At 42.7% G+C, this 14,603-nt stretch overlaps 1 protein-coding gene across 1 annotated transcript in view; it reads right to left on the reverse strand.

Annotated features, from left to right (window-relative positions):
- Positions 1–14,603, reverse strand: part of RHEB (Ras homolog, mTORC1 binding) — a 47,264-nt gene that overhangs the window by 13,435 nt on the left and 19,226 nt on the right. The window contains exons 2-3 of the mRNA XM_079931588.1: positions 6,668–6,739; positions 1,113–1,180 (exon numbers count right to left, since the gene is read on the reverse strand). Coding sequence (XP_079787714.1) covers positions 1,113–1,180; positions 6,668–6,739 — 140 coding nt within the window. The remainder of the gene's footprint in view (positions 1–1,112; positions 1,181–6,667; positions 6,740–14,603) is intronic.

Genomic DNA, 14,603 nt, shown 5'->3' on the forward strand with positions numbered 1-14,603 from the left:
CCATGAGGTCTGAAGACGAAAGCCCAGCACATCCACCGCGGATGTTGAGTGAATGACTTATGTTATAGCTCTCTGACATACACATTTCTGACTTATTTTATTTGAAGCTTCCAGAATGGAAACTCCAGGGTTCCTCCAGTGCTAAAACGACCCAATACAGCTATTTTCTTGCTTCACTAGGGGGGCTTACACTTTCCTTCTATGTTCACTTCAAAATATAAAGCAGAGGGAGTTCACTCCAAACCTGCAAGACAGGCCACATCTTTCTAGGTCTATGCCAGTTTCCCCAGGTTCCAGAAAAAAGCCTCCATTTAACACGGCAGACCAGTCTACCCTACACTCACCCTCCTGCTAGTCTGATCCTTTGTCGGTTATAAGATGCAAGGGGACATCCCAGCTTCTTTACATGCCCCACCCTCCAGTCAACAGTAAGAAATTCAGCCGAACAAAATGGTTTCCAGGAAAAGCAGGACTGGGTGACATGGAAGGGGAAGGTGCACTGTCACAAGGGTTCTCTTGGCTCCCTTCAAGTTCTCTTAATTTCTTTCACCCTTTGCTTCCAGTCGATTCCTCTGGCGATCCAGTCGCCACATCACTGCCACATTAACCTGTGCATACCTCTTTTGGGGGTTACTCACCTTTGCCAGTTACTGTCTAGCAAATCAGACCGACATTCTTTAGTCTTGTAATCATATAATAGATCCAATACAACCAGCTCATTTCTGCCCTATGCCTTTCCCAGGCCCTTTCCCTAGAAAAGATCAACTTCTCTTCTTAACGTAGGAAGATACATACTACAAAGGGAGGAAAAGGGCTAATGTGATTCTCTGATACAGAATCAACCTTTAGAAAATAGAGAACTACTAACCTTTAATAAAAATAAACCTTCAGAATGTTATGATGAATATATTTAAAACAATTCTACAGTAGAAAAACAAGTTAATTATTTGAAAAACTTCTGTAAGTATCTTAGAAAAGACAAAGTAGACAGCCTGTTAATATCCAAACACACATAAATCACGAGGGGCTTTCTTGGCAGTGTCGTTGTGTTTAAGCATCAGTTGCAGGGCTAGGACGGTCGGGTGCACTATATGGGGTTCTGGCACACTTACCTGCCCAGCTGTATCTACAAGTTGAAGATGATATTCTTGTCCATTTACTGTGATCAATTTTGTGAAAGCTACAGTGAAAAAGGAATTAAATATTAGCTAGAAAAACATGAACTTGGGATCACTGAAAGCTCAAACAATGACAACCAATTAAGCAGAGTCCTTAGTAATCTCATAAAAAGATCCCACAAAACAAAAAAGAATATCTGAGTTTATAGACTGTTCCCTACTTCCATTATTTTACTAAGCAACGCTGACTGCCTAAAACCAATGTTGGGTAAACCTTGAACCTTTTCCAAAGAAACAAAGTAGGCAACGCTTCGAATCTTGTAAAAGTGATCTGAATGCTCTAGCTGTGGACAGTCTTTTCCTCTTGTGAAAAAGTGAAATACATTACATAAAGTCTGAGTTCTAGAATGAACCAAAAGCACACAACTTGTCATTAATTTATAGCAAGTCTGGTGCCAGAGTACGAAGAGCTGATACTAACTGAAGTGCTAAGAACTTTCAGTACCTAGAAAATTAGCAATTTTATTGAGAGAGGACAGCAACAGAACATGTTCTGTGTGAAGCCATCATCTCCACTTAGCTGAAAGATGCAAGCAATTTGTCACAACAACCTTTCCCTATCTGGGGGGAAATCAGACTCAAATAACTTGGGGAAAATTCACAATTCTAAGGAGACAGACTTCAAACAAATGGAGAGGAAAGAACTATTAATAGTAACAGGATATTAAAAAGTAACCATCTGGAACCCTGATAACGAAATGGAACAGATTTCTTCCGTACACCCCGTCCCAGCCATCTTGACTCACAATGAGTCTTCAAATCTCCTGACTGGAGTCGGGCAACAGAATCTATCCCTTGAACAGCTGAGAGAGGACCCACTTTTGCCCACTTTGTCCCACAGACAAAAGAGAAAGCAAAAAGAGACAGATGAAAATCAGGAGAGAAAACCGTTAACAAGGAGGAGAGAGCAATCTTATCTGAATGATGAATTCCACTGGGAGAGAAAGGATGGCTGAAAGAGAAGCAATAATCAAAGATACTCATAGTAGCACCATACTTTTCTGATGTGGGCAGGGCTGCTAGAATCAGGGGAGTGAAAATTACAGACCAGACTACTCAAGCCAATTGCCACACTTTATATCATTCTTGTACCCTTTCTGAAAATTATCACTTTAATGAAATAGTCAAACTAGATGAAAACTGAATCAGAATATAACAAGATAGGGAGTACCCAATATAAACTGTTTTCATCATTTCTAAGAAAAAAATTCTATTGGAATTTTTTTTCCCCCACGTTGTAACCTCTCTGAACTTGCGATGACCAACGACACCTCAGTCAGGTAAGATCAGAGGTGCGTCTTAGACTCGATGAAAATTCTGTAAGGAACGCTGGTGAGCAACAAACCTGTAACCTTCAATTAGCACTAAGTAGTTGTGGTTGTGAAGGATAATGGAATTATTGTGAAAGCATTATTGAAACAAAACATTCATTCATTCAAGAACTATTTTTTGAGTGCCCATGATCACCACCAGCATCGTTCCAGGTGCTTGAGACACTGCAGAGTCTCTGGCCTCGGTGAGCTGACATCCCAGTAAAAGGAGGAGGAAGCAGACAGAGAGGCAAACGAGACACACACACAGTCAGGTGTCTTCTCTGTGAGAAGCATCCAGGCAGAGCCTAAACTGCAAGTGAAGAAGTAAGAAAGGCAGGAAAAAGTGAGAAGGCAAAGCAGCTGAGCCTGTGAGAGAACGGCTGGAGACGAGGCAGGAGACGTTATTAGGACACGGTGAGGACCGCAGGTTTTTATTCAGAATGTGACGGGAAAACCAAGGGTTTTGAGCAGGGAGTAACCTGGTCTGATTTATATTTTAGTAAGATCACTCTGGCTATGCTGTGAATAAATGAAACGGACAAAAATGGATACGGAACATCAGCAGGAGCCCACAGTACAGTGGCTACATAGACTATCGTGAACAAAGGACGACGGTGGCCTGGACTAGAGGGACGGAGACGGAGGTGTGAGAAACGGTGGATTCTGGATGTACTGCACAGGTAGAACCAAAAGGATTTTCTGATTGACTGGAAGTAGGTGTGAGAGAACGGAGATCAGGATGACTCCAAAGTTTTTGGCCTGAGCAAACGCACGATTTACCATCTATCAACAGAGGGAAAGCCTGGAGGTGCAGCACAGGGGGAGGGGAGAGGGAGGGAGCAGGGCCTGGGTTTAGGTAGGTTCAGTTGGAAAGCCCACGAAATACCAGTTCAGGGGAGAGGAGAGGCTGGGGGCCGTGGTGAGCCCAGCAAGTTCTTGGAGAGCGAGGATCACAAGAAAGCAAGTTCAGAGAGAGCCAGAGGGGCACCTGTGATGCCGGGTCAGAAAAACAACGAAAATTCAGCCAGTACTGGGGGAGTACTGGCTAGTGAGGGAAGAGACATACAAGAAATAAGATATTAATAAACGTTTTAGTATTTCGTTGCCTTTAAAAAGGATGTAAATCCTCCTACACACGGCAGTGAAATGAAATTGAAGACCTTCCATCTGCCACAGGAAAACTGCCTCTTCTTGTTACTATAGAAAAAAGCGAAGTGTAATGAGAGGTACGTCTGTCAGTTCCATAAACCAGGAACAGATTCTCCTACGCCCTCCTTGTGTAGAAAGGCAAAGCTGGCTCTCTCCTGGTATCACTTTCCTCTCTCCCTCCCTTTTTCAATCACTGGAGAAATTAATCCAATTTCCAACCTAAAACCCTGAGACTGCCCTAAGCAGACTAATAGCTACTTACTAGTTAAACCTACTAATAAGCAAGGTAATAAGAGATTTCTAAAACTGGATATTCACAAAGTAATATTCACAAAGTACTAAAGTGTATTGAGAACTCCTAATTCATATCCTACTGAGAAGTCTACCCACCACGCAATGCTTGATAATGCTGCAAAACTCCTAATGAGAATTCCCCAACTTTCTGAGAGCAGCTCTATTAATTCATCAACAGGGCTACCTTGAGATGGCAGAAACTGTGACCTACTATTTTTTCCTTTAAATTATAAACCATCATTAGTTAAATTTCATCATATCAATTTAGTTTGCATGAGTTGAGATTATTACTACAGTACATAAAAAAGCTACATCTGCATAGCAGTATTTGGTCTAGAAATTTCCCCAAACTAGAAAATATTATTATGGTTTCATTGATATTATTCTCCTATACCGCTATGTTAAAAGAAGATGACATAGTCGCAGCATTTTTGCTTTTGCAGTGATAGTCCACAGAGACGTGTTACTATTGAACGTTTGATAGAAACCACCTGTTCTATATTATAAAGTTAAGTGTAAAAAGAATCCCCAGATTTACAGAGTACTGTGTTTTTTAAAACCATAAAACTACCCATTCATTTATGTTGCTAGCAATGAGTTTATGATAACTATTCCCCTTCTCATTCCTTGTTATCTCTGAACAATGTTTTTCTACTAAATCATGGGGGAAAGGGTGGAGGAAGGATTTCTGCCCTGTGTTAGACGGTCAGAAGCCTGGTATATGGAATGTGATGTCTGTATATGTCTCATGAACTTTTAAGGGATTCACATACCCTTGACAGTCATTTCTGCTCTTGCCTAAAGATTTAATAAATACTGTTAATTCATTCTTTACTATTTAACAGTAAGTGTTAGACAGGTAAACATTAAAATCATGATTCAAGTTGATGCTCACAGCCTTCAAAGTAGGGTCATATCATTATGTTTTTGAGATACTATCAAGGTAAGAAAGCTGTACTTTCACTGGGCCAATTCCTTACATATAAAGAAAATGCATTTATATTCAACACCATGACTCTCCTTCCAACTCAATTTTAAATAGCACAAAGATACAACAATTGTAAGAACCACTTTTATGGGCAGAGCTTACCACGAAAACTATCTTCTACTGTTCTATGACTAGAATTCCCAAATGAACCTTATCTCTTTAAGGACACAAAATTAAAAATTGCTACATACAGCAAATATTAAGGGCAAGATCACGGCTTTCTTCTGTTCTTATCGCAGTGGCGGACAACCGAACCTGTTCAGGTAGCATTCAAATGAGTCTGCCCCGCACACCGGCAGACCACCACGTGCCAGCTAACGAATCAACACCGCATGAGGGCAGGAATCCTCCCCCCGAGAGCGGCAGGGCTTACTTCAAACTCTCTTCCCAGAGTTAGCTTAGCAACCAACAGCTTTCCTCCCCTGCCACCAGCACACCAGGACACGAAGGACAGCTGAATATTTTAAGCCAGAAGCTGGCAAACTCTTCCAGAAAAGGGCCAGACAGTAACTATTTTAAGGCTTTGTGGGCCATATGGTCTCTGCGGCAACTACTCAACAGCTCTGCTACGGTAGAGCAAAGACAGCCATAGACAGTATAGTGTAAGGGAACAAGCAGGGCCGTGTTCTGATAAAACTCTAGGGTGCCGAAATCTAAAATTCACTCAACACTCACATGTCACAAACATTATTCCTCTTCAAATATTAAAAATGTAAAAACCATTCTTTGCTCATGGGCTGTACAAAAAGGCAGTGGGGTCTTTGTGACCTGCAGGCCATAGTTTGTCCACCCCCCTGTCGTAAGCTTCTTCTTAAGTCTCTCTCTTGCAAGCTTTGGGCAGGTGAAGTCTGTGAATCTAGCTGTTAAAGTCCATGAACCTGGCTGTTAAGTCGGCTTCATGTCTAACATGCCAATCAGGGTTTGATGAATCACACGTTTAAATCTATGTGCTCCTGGTGATAAATCCTAGGTAAGTCCTGGTGCCCAGAAACTAAGAAGACTGGTTGCAGGGCCTACCTAGGGTTCTAAGATAGCACAAAACAAGACCAGCTTCCCTGGATGGAAGTGTTTCAGGTTCTCTTCCATGATCCCTAGAATCAAGACTTGTGTCATAGTCCTAGAATCCTTCAGGAAGATTCTGAAACCATGGGCTGAAACTAGACAGGGTAAAGGCTGTGACTGGTTCTGGTCTTGGGTGCTTTCTTCTGCACATGGCCTGAAATGCCAGTAGGCTTTGGAGCCAACTTCTCAGAAAATGCTGCGAGGGCTCTCTCCAATCCCCGACAGCTCTTTTCTCCACAGCCTCCTCTCAAGTCTTTAGAACTAGAAGGGGTTGGGGGACTAGCACTTCTACAAGAGTAAGGTACAGAGGATCTGGAGTGTGTTCATCCTTTCTTTTTAAGCTTGGAATCCCTAAGAAGGGCTACTGTTGAGAAGGAAAAAAAAAAAAAATTCTGCTCTCTACTTGTTTTCTTAAAGCAGCATCTCTAATATGAGGTTCCAATGTAAAAATGGATTCCTATGGAGATGAATAACAACTTCTAGATGGTGGGACCCAGACACTGAATAAAATTCATTCAGTGTAAAGTGGGTAAAGCTTTTGGAAGCTTTTTTGGGCCCCCAGTTGGAGATCTATAGGTTTAACTGAATACCCCCTGCAATCAAAGCCTCCAGGAATACACAGTGGCTGTTTGTAGGCAAAAAGCAGGCTTCTCAGTTTATAAATCCTTGAAAACAATACTTACTGTTTTCTATGGTTGGATCGTAGGAATCAACAAATTGGCCTTCAACAAACTGAATCGTCAATGAGGATTTCCCTATAAAAGAGAGCAATAGCTGAGTACGCACTGGCATATTAAGGTAAAAAAACTTTAATTCTACTATTTTACCAAGAAATACTCTAAATGGAAATAAATTCCATATATACTACAGGAATTTAAGCAATTACACTATTATGAATTACACATGTCTGTGACATTAACAAACAGTACTGACTAGTACGCATATCATAGTTTGTCAAAAGTAAACAAACTCTTAAATAAGGTTTAAGCTAATTTCCTCTGGTGTCCCTGAAATATGGCTATTAATTTTGAATTCAAAATTAATAAAGCATGATCAGTTTCTTTCGGCTCTTCACTTATGGCTGTTATAAGTGTTACCAAGTAGTTTTTAAAGAGGATAATCTGAAAGTATGTGATAAAAGTCGGTTTTTAAAACTTCTTCAAGGTAGAAATTCTCTCTCAATCATTCAGTATTGAAGGCCTCACAATGTCTGGCACACAGAAGACAATAAAGAAATGCTCTGACTTCACAAAATCACCAGTAATAGTTGAGCCTGTATGTTAACAAATCAAGAATCAGAGCCCCAAGTTCTCACCCTCCTGTTGTCAGTAAATTTCTAGTGGAGGATTTTAGAAGAGGATACCCTGTGAAGAAACACTGCAAGAACACAGGCCACATTACGGCCATCCCTCCCCTCAGACACCAAAATCCGAGGATACTCAAGTCCCTTACATAAAACGGTGTAGTATTAATGAACTTATTTACAAAACAGAAACAGACTCACAGACACAGAAAACAAATTTATGGTTACCAAAGGGGGAAGGTGGGGAGAGGGATAAATTACGAGCTTGGGATCAGCAGATATATACTGCTAAACAGATAAACAACAAGGTCCCACTGTATAGCACAGAGAACTACAATCAATATCCTGTAATAAACCATAATGGGAAAGAATATGAAAAATAATATATATGCATAACTGAATCACTTTGCTGTACACTTGAAACTAACACAAGGTTGTAAATCAACTATACCACAAAAAAAAAAAAGGCGTAGTATTTGCATACAGCCGAGCACATTTCCCCACATACTCCTGAATCTCTAGATCACTTATAATACCCAATAGTACAATGTAAATGCCATGTAAACAGCTGCCAGCGTGCAATAAATTCAAGTTCTGCATTTTGGAGCTTTCTGCCCCCCGCCCACCATATTTTCCATCCGAGGTTGGTTGACCCCCGGATGTGGGGCGAATACGAAGGGCAGACTGATTTTACCAGCAGGAAATAGGAAGTGGTCTCTCCCTAATTTCACCCCAAACCCTTCCTTCTCTCACGCGTCCTCAGATCATTATTAAGCACACACTCTACATGCTCGCCATATCTCACGGAACTTCCATCTCAAAGGAGGCGCAGGGAGAACCAAGGAGAGAGGTTTGGTAAAACCAGTTTTACGCTCCTGGGGTTTGGGTTGGGCCTGTCCTCCTCCAGACCACGGAGAGGTGCGGTCCACAGGGCGCACAGTGTTTTCACACCAAGGGCAGTCCCCATACACTCAAATAAACTAATACGCGAGCTTATAAGTAGGGGCTGCGGGGAGACAACGAGAAAAGCCCCAAGTTGGCAGGACTGCCCGCTCCTCGTGAGCAGCTAAGCACCGTTCAGAGCGTCTCCAGAATGACGAACAACTGAAATCCTTCTCTACAAAGCAGCCTACAAGAGCTTTTGAAAATTAAATGTTACTTCCCTGCTTAAAATCCTCACCGCCATCAGAATAACCCCCAGCTCCTAACCCTGCCCACAATCCCGGGCTCTCCCCGCGGGTGCCCTGCTCTGCCCCCTTCCCTACCTCATCTGCTGCCCTTCCTCCTCCTCCTGGGCCCTCCCAGGCTCCAGTCACATCCTTCTATCCCTGCCAAGTTCCTGCCCGCCTTTGTGCCTTTGTCCCGGCCACCCCCCATCTCTGAATGTACAGACTCCCTTTTATCGTTATTCTGGCCTCCGCTCAAACGTCCCTTCTCCGAGACCGCCCAACCGAAGGTGGCGCCAGCTCCCTCACAGTCACTCTCTCACAGCCGCCTTGTTTTATTTCTTTTTAGTGCTTAAAGTTAGCTGAAATTCTCTTTCACTAATTAGTCTACCAAGACCAGCGCAGTGCCCAACACACTGTAGACATGTGGGCTCAGACCTCCGGAGGGCACACTCAGATACTACAGAAGGTGTCAATTTATACACATGACTAGGAAACACAGTTCTAGTCTGTGCTGGTGTCCAAGCACGGGCCTGCCTGTGACATAGGGATACAGTGGTAGTCCAGGAACGCCACACACTTCAAACGGATTGTGCTCAAAAGGAACCATGTTATATAAGCTAGCCCATAAAGGAGCATTTAGCTCAAAATACAGCAAAGCTATTTTATGTAATGAAAGCAGCAAGGGAAGAAACCCTCTTTTGTAAGTTAGCAAAACTGAAAAATTTTAGAAAGAAAATAAACTTCTTTAGAGCCTTTGAAGAATTAAAAACAAAAGGAATTTAAAATGATTTTTAAAACTTTTAAAAAGCAGAACTGGATTAAAAATAGTGAAAAGAAAGAGGGTGTGATATACATACTAAGTTCCCCCAAAGAGGAGGGAAACCAGTAGGAAACACTGGATTAGACGGTAACAAACCATTATGTACTGGCACCAGCTAAGTCTCAACAGCCTTACTTGCAGGGGTGAGGGGAGGGGGAGAGAATAGCCTCAGGACTGATCAGGTGAAATTTCAGAAGCCACAACCAAAAGCAAGTTACACACAGTAAACAAGACAGCGTGAGATAAAGTGCAAAGATGGAGTTATAGATAACGACTGGACCACACTTAAAAATACAATTATTGGCACATATCCCAAGAAGAGCTCCTCATTTGTACCTTTATAAAGGGCATAAATTATTTGACAGGCTAAATGGACATTTAACTTGAAAACACAAGTAATTATTCTGGCAAAAGCAGACAATGTAGTTCAACCCAAATCACAATGCAGGTTGACAGCAAACTATCACCTTCACAAGTAACTGGGACACAAGATTTAAAACTGCAGTTCCTCAGGGGGCAAGCTGGACTTCCCAATCAGATTGGTCCTCGGAAAAAGGGATTATTCATCAGCAGAAGCAGGACTGAAGAAGAGCTAGGTCTCCCTTGGGTCTCCCATCCTTGGACTCCCCCCTAAGGGAGATCATTAATTACTTAAATTAAGAAGGGACAGGGAGGCTACATTTGCAGACTTGACACAGTGGTTCTCTACGGTTTCCATTAAAAAGTAGAATTATATAGAAGACAACTAGTGCTGAAATCTTTACAAGTCAGCACTAAATGATAATTATTCTTAGTAAATAAAGGCCACTGCTCATAGTGTTCTCAGTCCTGGTTCTAGTAATTTCTGGCTTTCAGAGACGTCCTTACCATCCTCATCCTCCAAAGCAGCAATTCGGCTCTTTGATCAAGTTTCGCAAGCAGTTTGCTTGCAGCAGCTACAAAAGACTTTGTTGATCTACAGCAAATTATGTTCTTTACTTGAGCACCTTTAAAATTTTCCCCTCATAAGAAGTTCATACATTTATTTGGCTTTTGTCCTTATCAAATTCAGATTCTGAAACACTAGTTATTTCCTGAAGATGTTTCAACAATGATCATGCTCTCGAAAGGTGCATTAATTTGTACAGTCTGAAGAGAATCCCAACTCCAGATCTACTCTGGAGAAATGTTATACGAAAGCAATATAGAGGTGATCTGAAATAAGTGGAAAAGCAGCACGTGCCCAGATGTGTGTCTATCAACACAGACATAAATCACTCGTTTTATGATATAACAGTACTATAAGAGGTTGGAAAATATATCTCAGTATCCCACAATTAACTTCCAAGTATTTTCCCTCCAAACTAAGAACCGCCTTAGTTTTAAAAGTCATAAAAATTATTTTTAAAAAGTTTCTTCTGAACTTTTACCAGCTGAAAACAGCATTACCATATATATATATTTTGCAATGGTAATTTAGCACAGTAAGTTTTTTCACCCAGTATTTCTACAACAGAAGATATACCTTCAAGGTCGTTAACTGAATCTCTCACACTTCACAATTGTTATAAAATGGGCACTATTTATATAAACGTTTTAATACTTTTCAGATTAATTTTGAACAACTTTTCATGTTTATTCTCCATAAAGAAAAAAAATTACTTATATATCACTCCCCACCCCTAAACCACCATCCTCTGGAACAGCAGACAGTCACTTGTTCACGGGGATAAAATGGGGAGGAGTAGGTTTCAATCTGCTAGGCTATCAAATCGTTGGGCAGAAGGGTCCATCAGGACCAACGTCATGCACCTAGCATACAACCCATCCCAAGAACTGCTTTCATTTTTACCTTGAGTCCTTAAGCTTGCCTTACGGGACTTCGATGTCCATGCAGATGAACTGACTAACAGTTCAGCTTCCAAGCTTATGGGGTCTTGCCACCAATAATAACCACCTCCACACACTTCAGCAACCACCTCCTGAGCACGACATGAAACACCCAGACGACTCCACCTCCAACCCTGCACCTCCCACGAACCAATCAATAAGCAGGTGGTGTGTCTTCCCAGTGCCCTCACCTTCTGAGTCCCATCACCTAATCCAGACCATCTCTGGAAGCAATGTTTTCAAACCAGGGGTTGTAAACCCACCAGATCATGAAATCAACATACTGAGCTAGGACCAGCACGTTTTTAAAGAAATAGGAACACTCGAGTGGACTGCAAATAATAAAGTCGTTCTGGAGCTTTCAGCTGTATAAACATTTATGACTGGGTCACAACGTACAATGTATTTCTTACTACAGACCGAAGCCCAAAAAGTTAGATATACCCTGCTCTACGAGTCTCCTGAATCTCCAATCTCTACCACGGTTCACTTCCTTCCCTATCAGTTTAAGTCCCAAGATAAATCACTGTGCACCATGCACTACTCTTTTATCAGAACCTGTCAATTTCCTTTCTCTGGGCTGATAATTCTATGATCTTAATCTAATCTTTGGCCTTTTGTGAGCCTGTTGAGCTTAGCTGCAGAAAAGCTCCCAACCCTGTGGCTTGGCAACCATTCTCAAGCTGTGCCCCCCCCCCCCCCCCCGCCTCGCTCTGTCCTCTGTCTTTAGGAATCCTTTCTGAGTGTCCCTTTCCCAACAAAGCAGCCAAGTGTGGTTCCAGCAGCATCCCAGGGCAACTTACTGCAACTGCAAATTCCTAAGCCCCACCCAAACCTCCCAGGCAGGAGTATTAACAAACCCCCACTCATGTGCTGCACCCTAAAGTTTAATTACCACTCCCCCCTCAGGTGCCAGTTCAAATGTGACCATTCTAAATCACCTACCTCCTCCTGTATGCAGGGTGTTCCCAAACCTTCCAGTTCCTCCCAGCAGCTCAGATCATAAGCATTTAAAGAACACACAACATGGGCCAGCAACTGGGACACAGCCATGACTACAAGCTGGGGCTGAACCTTAGAGGTAACTGCTGTGACACCGCTGTCTTCCACTCACCTTTGCCTTGGCTCTGTGCACGTCAGACAGCGTGAAGGGAGCCCCTGGGCTGTGCAACGCAGCCCGCCTGCCTGGCCCTCTTCAAATTATTACCACAGCGCAGAGGAAGCGGGCAGCACACCCTTCTTTCCACAGAAGCGATTCCAGGACCTGGGCTCTACATCCCATCCCAGCTCCTGGTCTCCTCCAAACCTTCCTCCTGAAACAGTTCTAAACACATTCTTCGTTTCTCTACTGGTTTAACTCCAATCCATATGGTTTGTTCACATGCCTCTGACATACTTATTAAATATGTTTAAAAATCCAGGGGAGCACACCCTGACTTACGTTCCCCTTCTGCTCTCAGTGCTATAGAAAGACTTGGCTGGGTGCTGCAGCCGTTGGGTGCTATATCCCTGACCACAGAGCTAAGCGCATCCTCCAGAAAATGATCTCAGTCACTTAAAGCTCCACCCCACTAACCCAGATCAAACGCAGCCATGGGGATGCACGTGACCTGTGTGTCCTGTAGTAATCTGACTACAGTACCTGACAAAAAGTGTGTAGCCTCTGGTTTGAGGAGTCTTGAAGTAAAAAGTCAGGAAAACAGAGGCTAAAGCTACGGAGGCAATTAAGCAAGAGCAGCAGCTCTTTCACTTAACAAAAGAAATCAAAGAACAGTGAAGCATGCAACGTATAATAACAATTCCAAGAAACTATTGGCCAGAGGCACGATGTGACTTTGGGATGTCTGCCTCCATAAGGACCAGATGCTGACACAGCCACCAAGCTGCAGGTGGTCTATTCTCCCCTCCAGCTCCCCATAGCTAAATGGTTACACTACTCGCACTGAAACCTGGACTTGTAGCTTCATCAGTTACAGACAGAAGAGCTGCACTATTCACTCTGTAAAATAAGGAGGTGCACTCCCCAAGCTGTCCAAACACCTTTTTTCCTCCCGGTTCTGCCTCACAACGGCGGTTTTTTTTTTTTTCAGTATGCGGGCCTCTCACTGCCATGGCCTCTCCCGTTGCGGAGCACAGGCTCCAGACGCGCAGGCTCAGCGGCCATGGCTCACGGGCCCAGCCACTCCGCGGCATGTGGGATCTTCCCAGACCGGGGCACGAACCCGTGTCCCCTGCATCGGCAGGCGGACTCCCAACCACTGCGCCACCAGGGAAGCCCTGTATTTTTAATAGTGTCAAGCTTGGTAACATTTCATTCCATTCTGAATCCCGAGTTTTCAAGTCCCTGAGTATGGATTAATTCATTAATTTCTCAAATAGCTATTAAGCAGCTATTATGTTCCAGGCACGGTTCTAGGCGTCGGGATATATCAGCGAACAAACAGACAGAAATTGCTTGGTACATAAATTCTAATAGTGAGAAGTACAGTAAAATAAAAAAGCACAAGAAATGCAATAAATTGGAGAAAATATGTATCTATTCCTTGTAAACAAAAGAATATAACAAATAATTACCATGGTTTTTTAAACTAGTGAATGTAAGCAATGGTGAGGAGCAGCTGTTAATGCCGCGAAAGGAGAAATAACCAGATATCATGGGTCTCCTGAGACAAACACAGACCACTACCCTGGAAGCAATTTTAAGGAGGCTGGGGAAGGAAAAAGAGAAAGAAACCACCTAAATCTGACCAAACTGCTAGATTTAACTACCAATTTACAGGAAATAACGGGGGACAAATGAACGTCTTGAATACTATAGGATGCAATAGCAAAACCCAGATTCTAGGTAACACTTCAGGTAACCCCTATATATCAGAATTTCTAGGGTGGGGCCCATGCTTCACTCAGTATTTTTCAAACTCCTCCAGTGATTCCAGCATGTCTGGAAGTTTGAAAACCAGTGTTCTAAAGCAGGGCTTCCCTAATGTTAAAGAATAAGCAGTTCTCCTAGGGACTACGTTAAAGTGTAGATTGCTGATCTATTTGATCTGGGGTGGGGTGTGGGATTTTCCATTTCTACCAAGCTCCCTGGTAATACTGATCTCCAGACCAAGTTCTAAAGTTTAGAACGCTGGTTCACAAACTTACCTGCACTCCAGAAACACAGACGGAATTCCAAAAACTACTGGCTGGACCTCACCCTCAAGTAATTCTGATTTAATTACTACAAGGGGCAGCCAGGGCACAGGGATTGTTAAAAAGATCCCTGAGTGATTCCAATGTGCCACAAGTTTGAGAACCCCTGGACCAAGGTCAAGGGTGCCAGGAAAAACGAGATGGAAGAAACTGTTCTTGAGTTAACTGACTAGTCAACCACTAGTCTTCCATTTATGTGAATGAATAAACCTTATTCTTGAAGCCAGCACGAGACAAATTATTTCGCAGTCAAGAGCATACTA

The sequence above is a fragment of the Stenella coeruleoalba genome, assembly GCF_951394435.1.
Source record: "Stenella coeruleoalba genome assembly, chromosome: 9".
Lineage (NCBI taxonomy): Eukaryota > Metazoa > Chordata > Mammalia > Artiodactyla > Delphinidae > Stenella > Stenella coeruleoalba.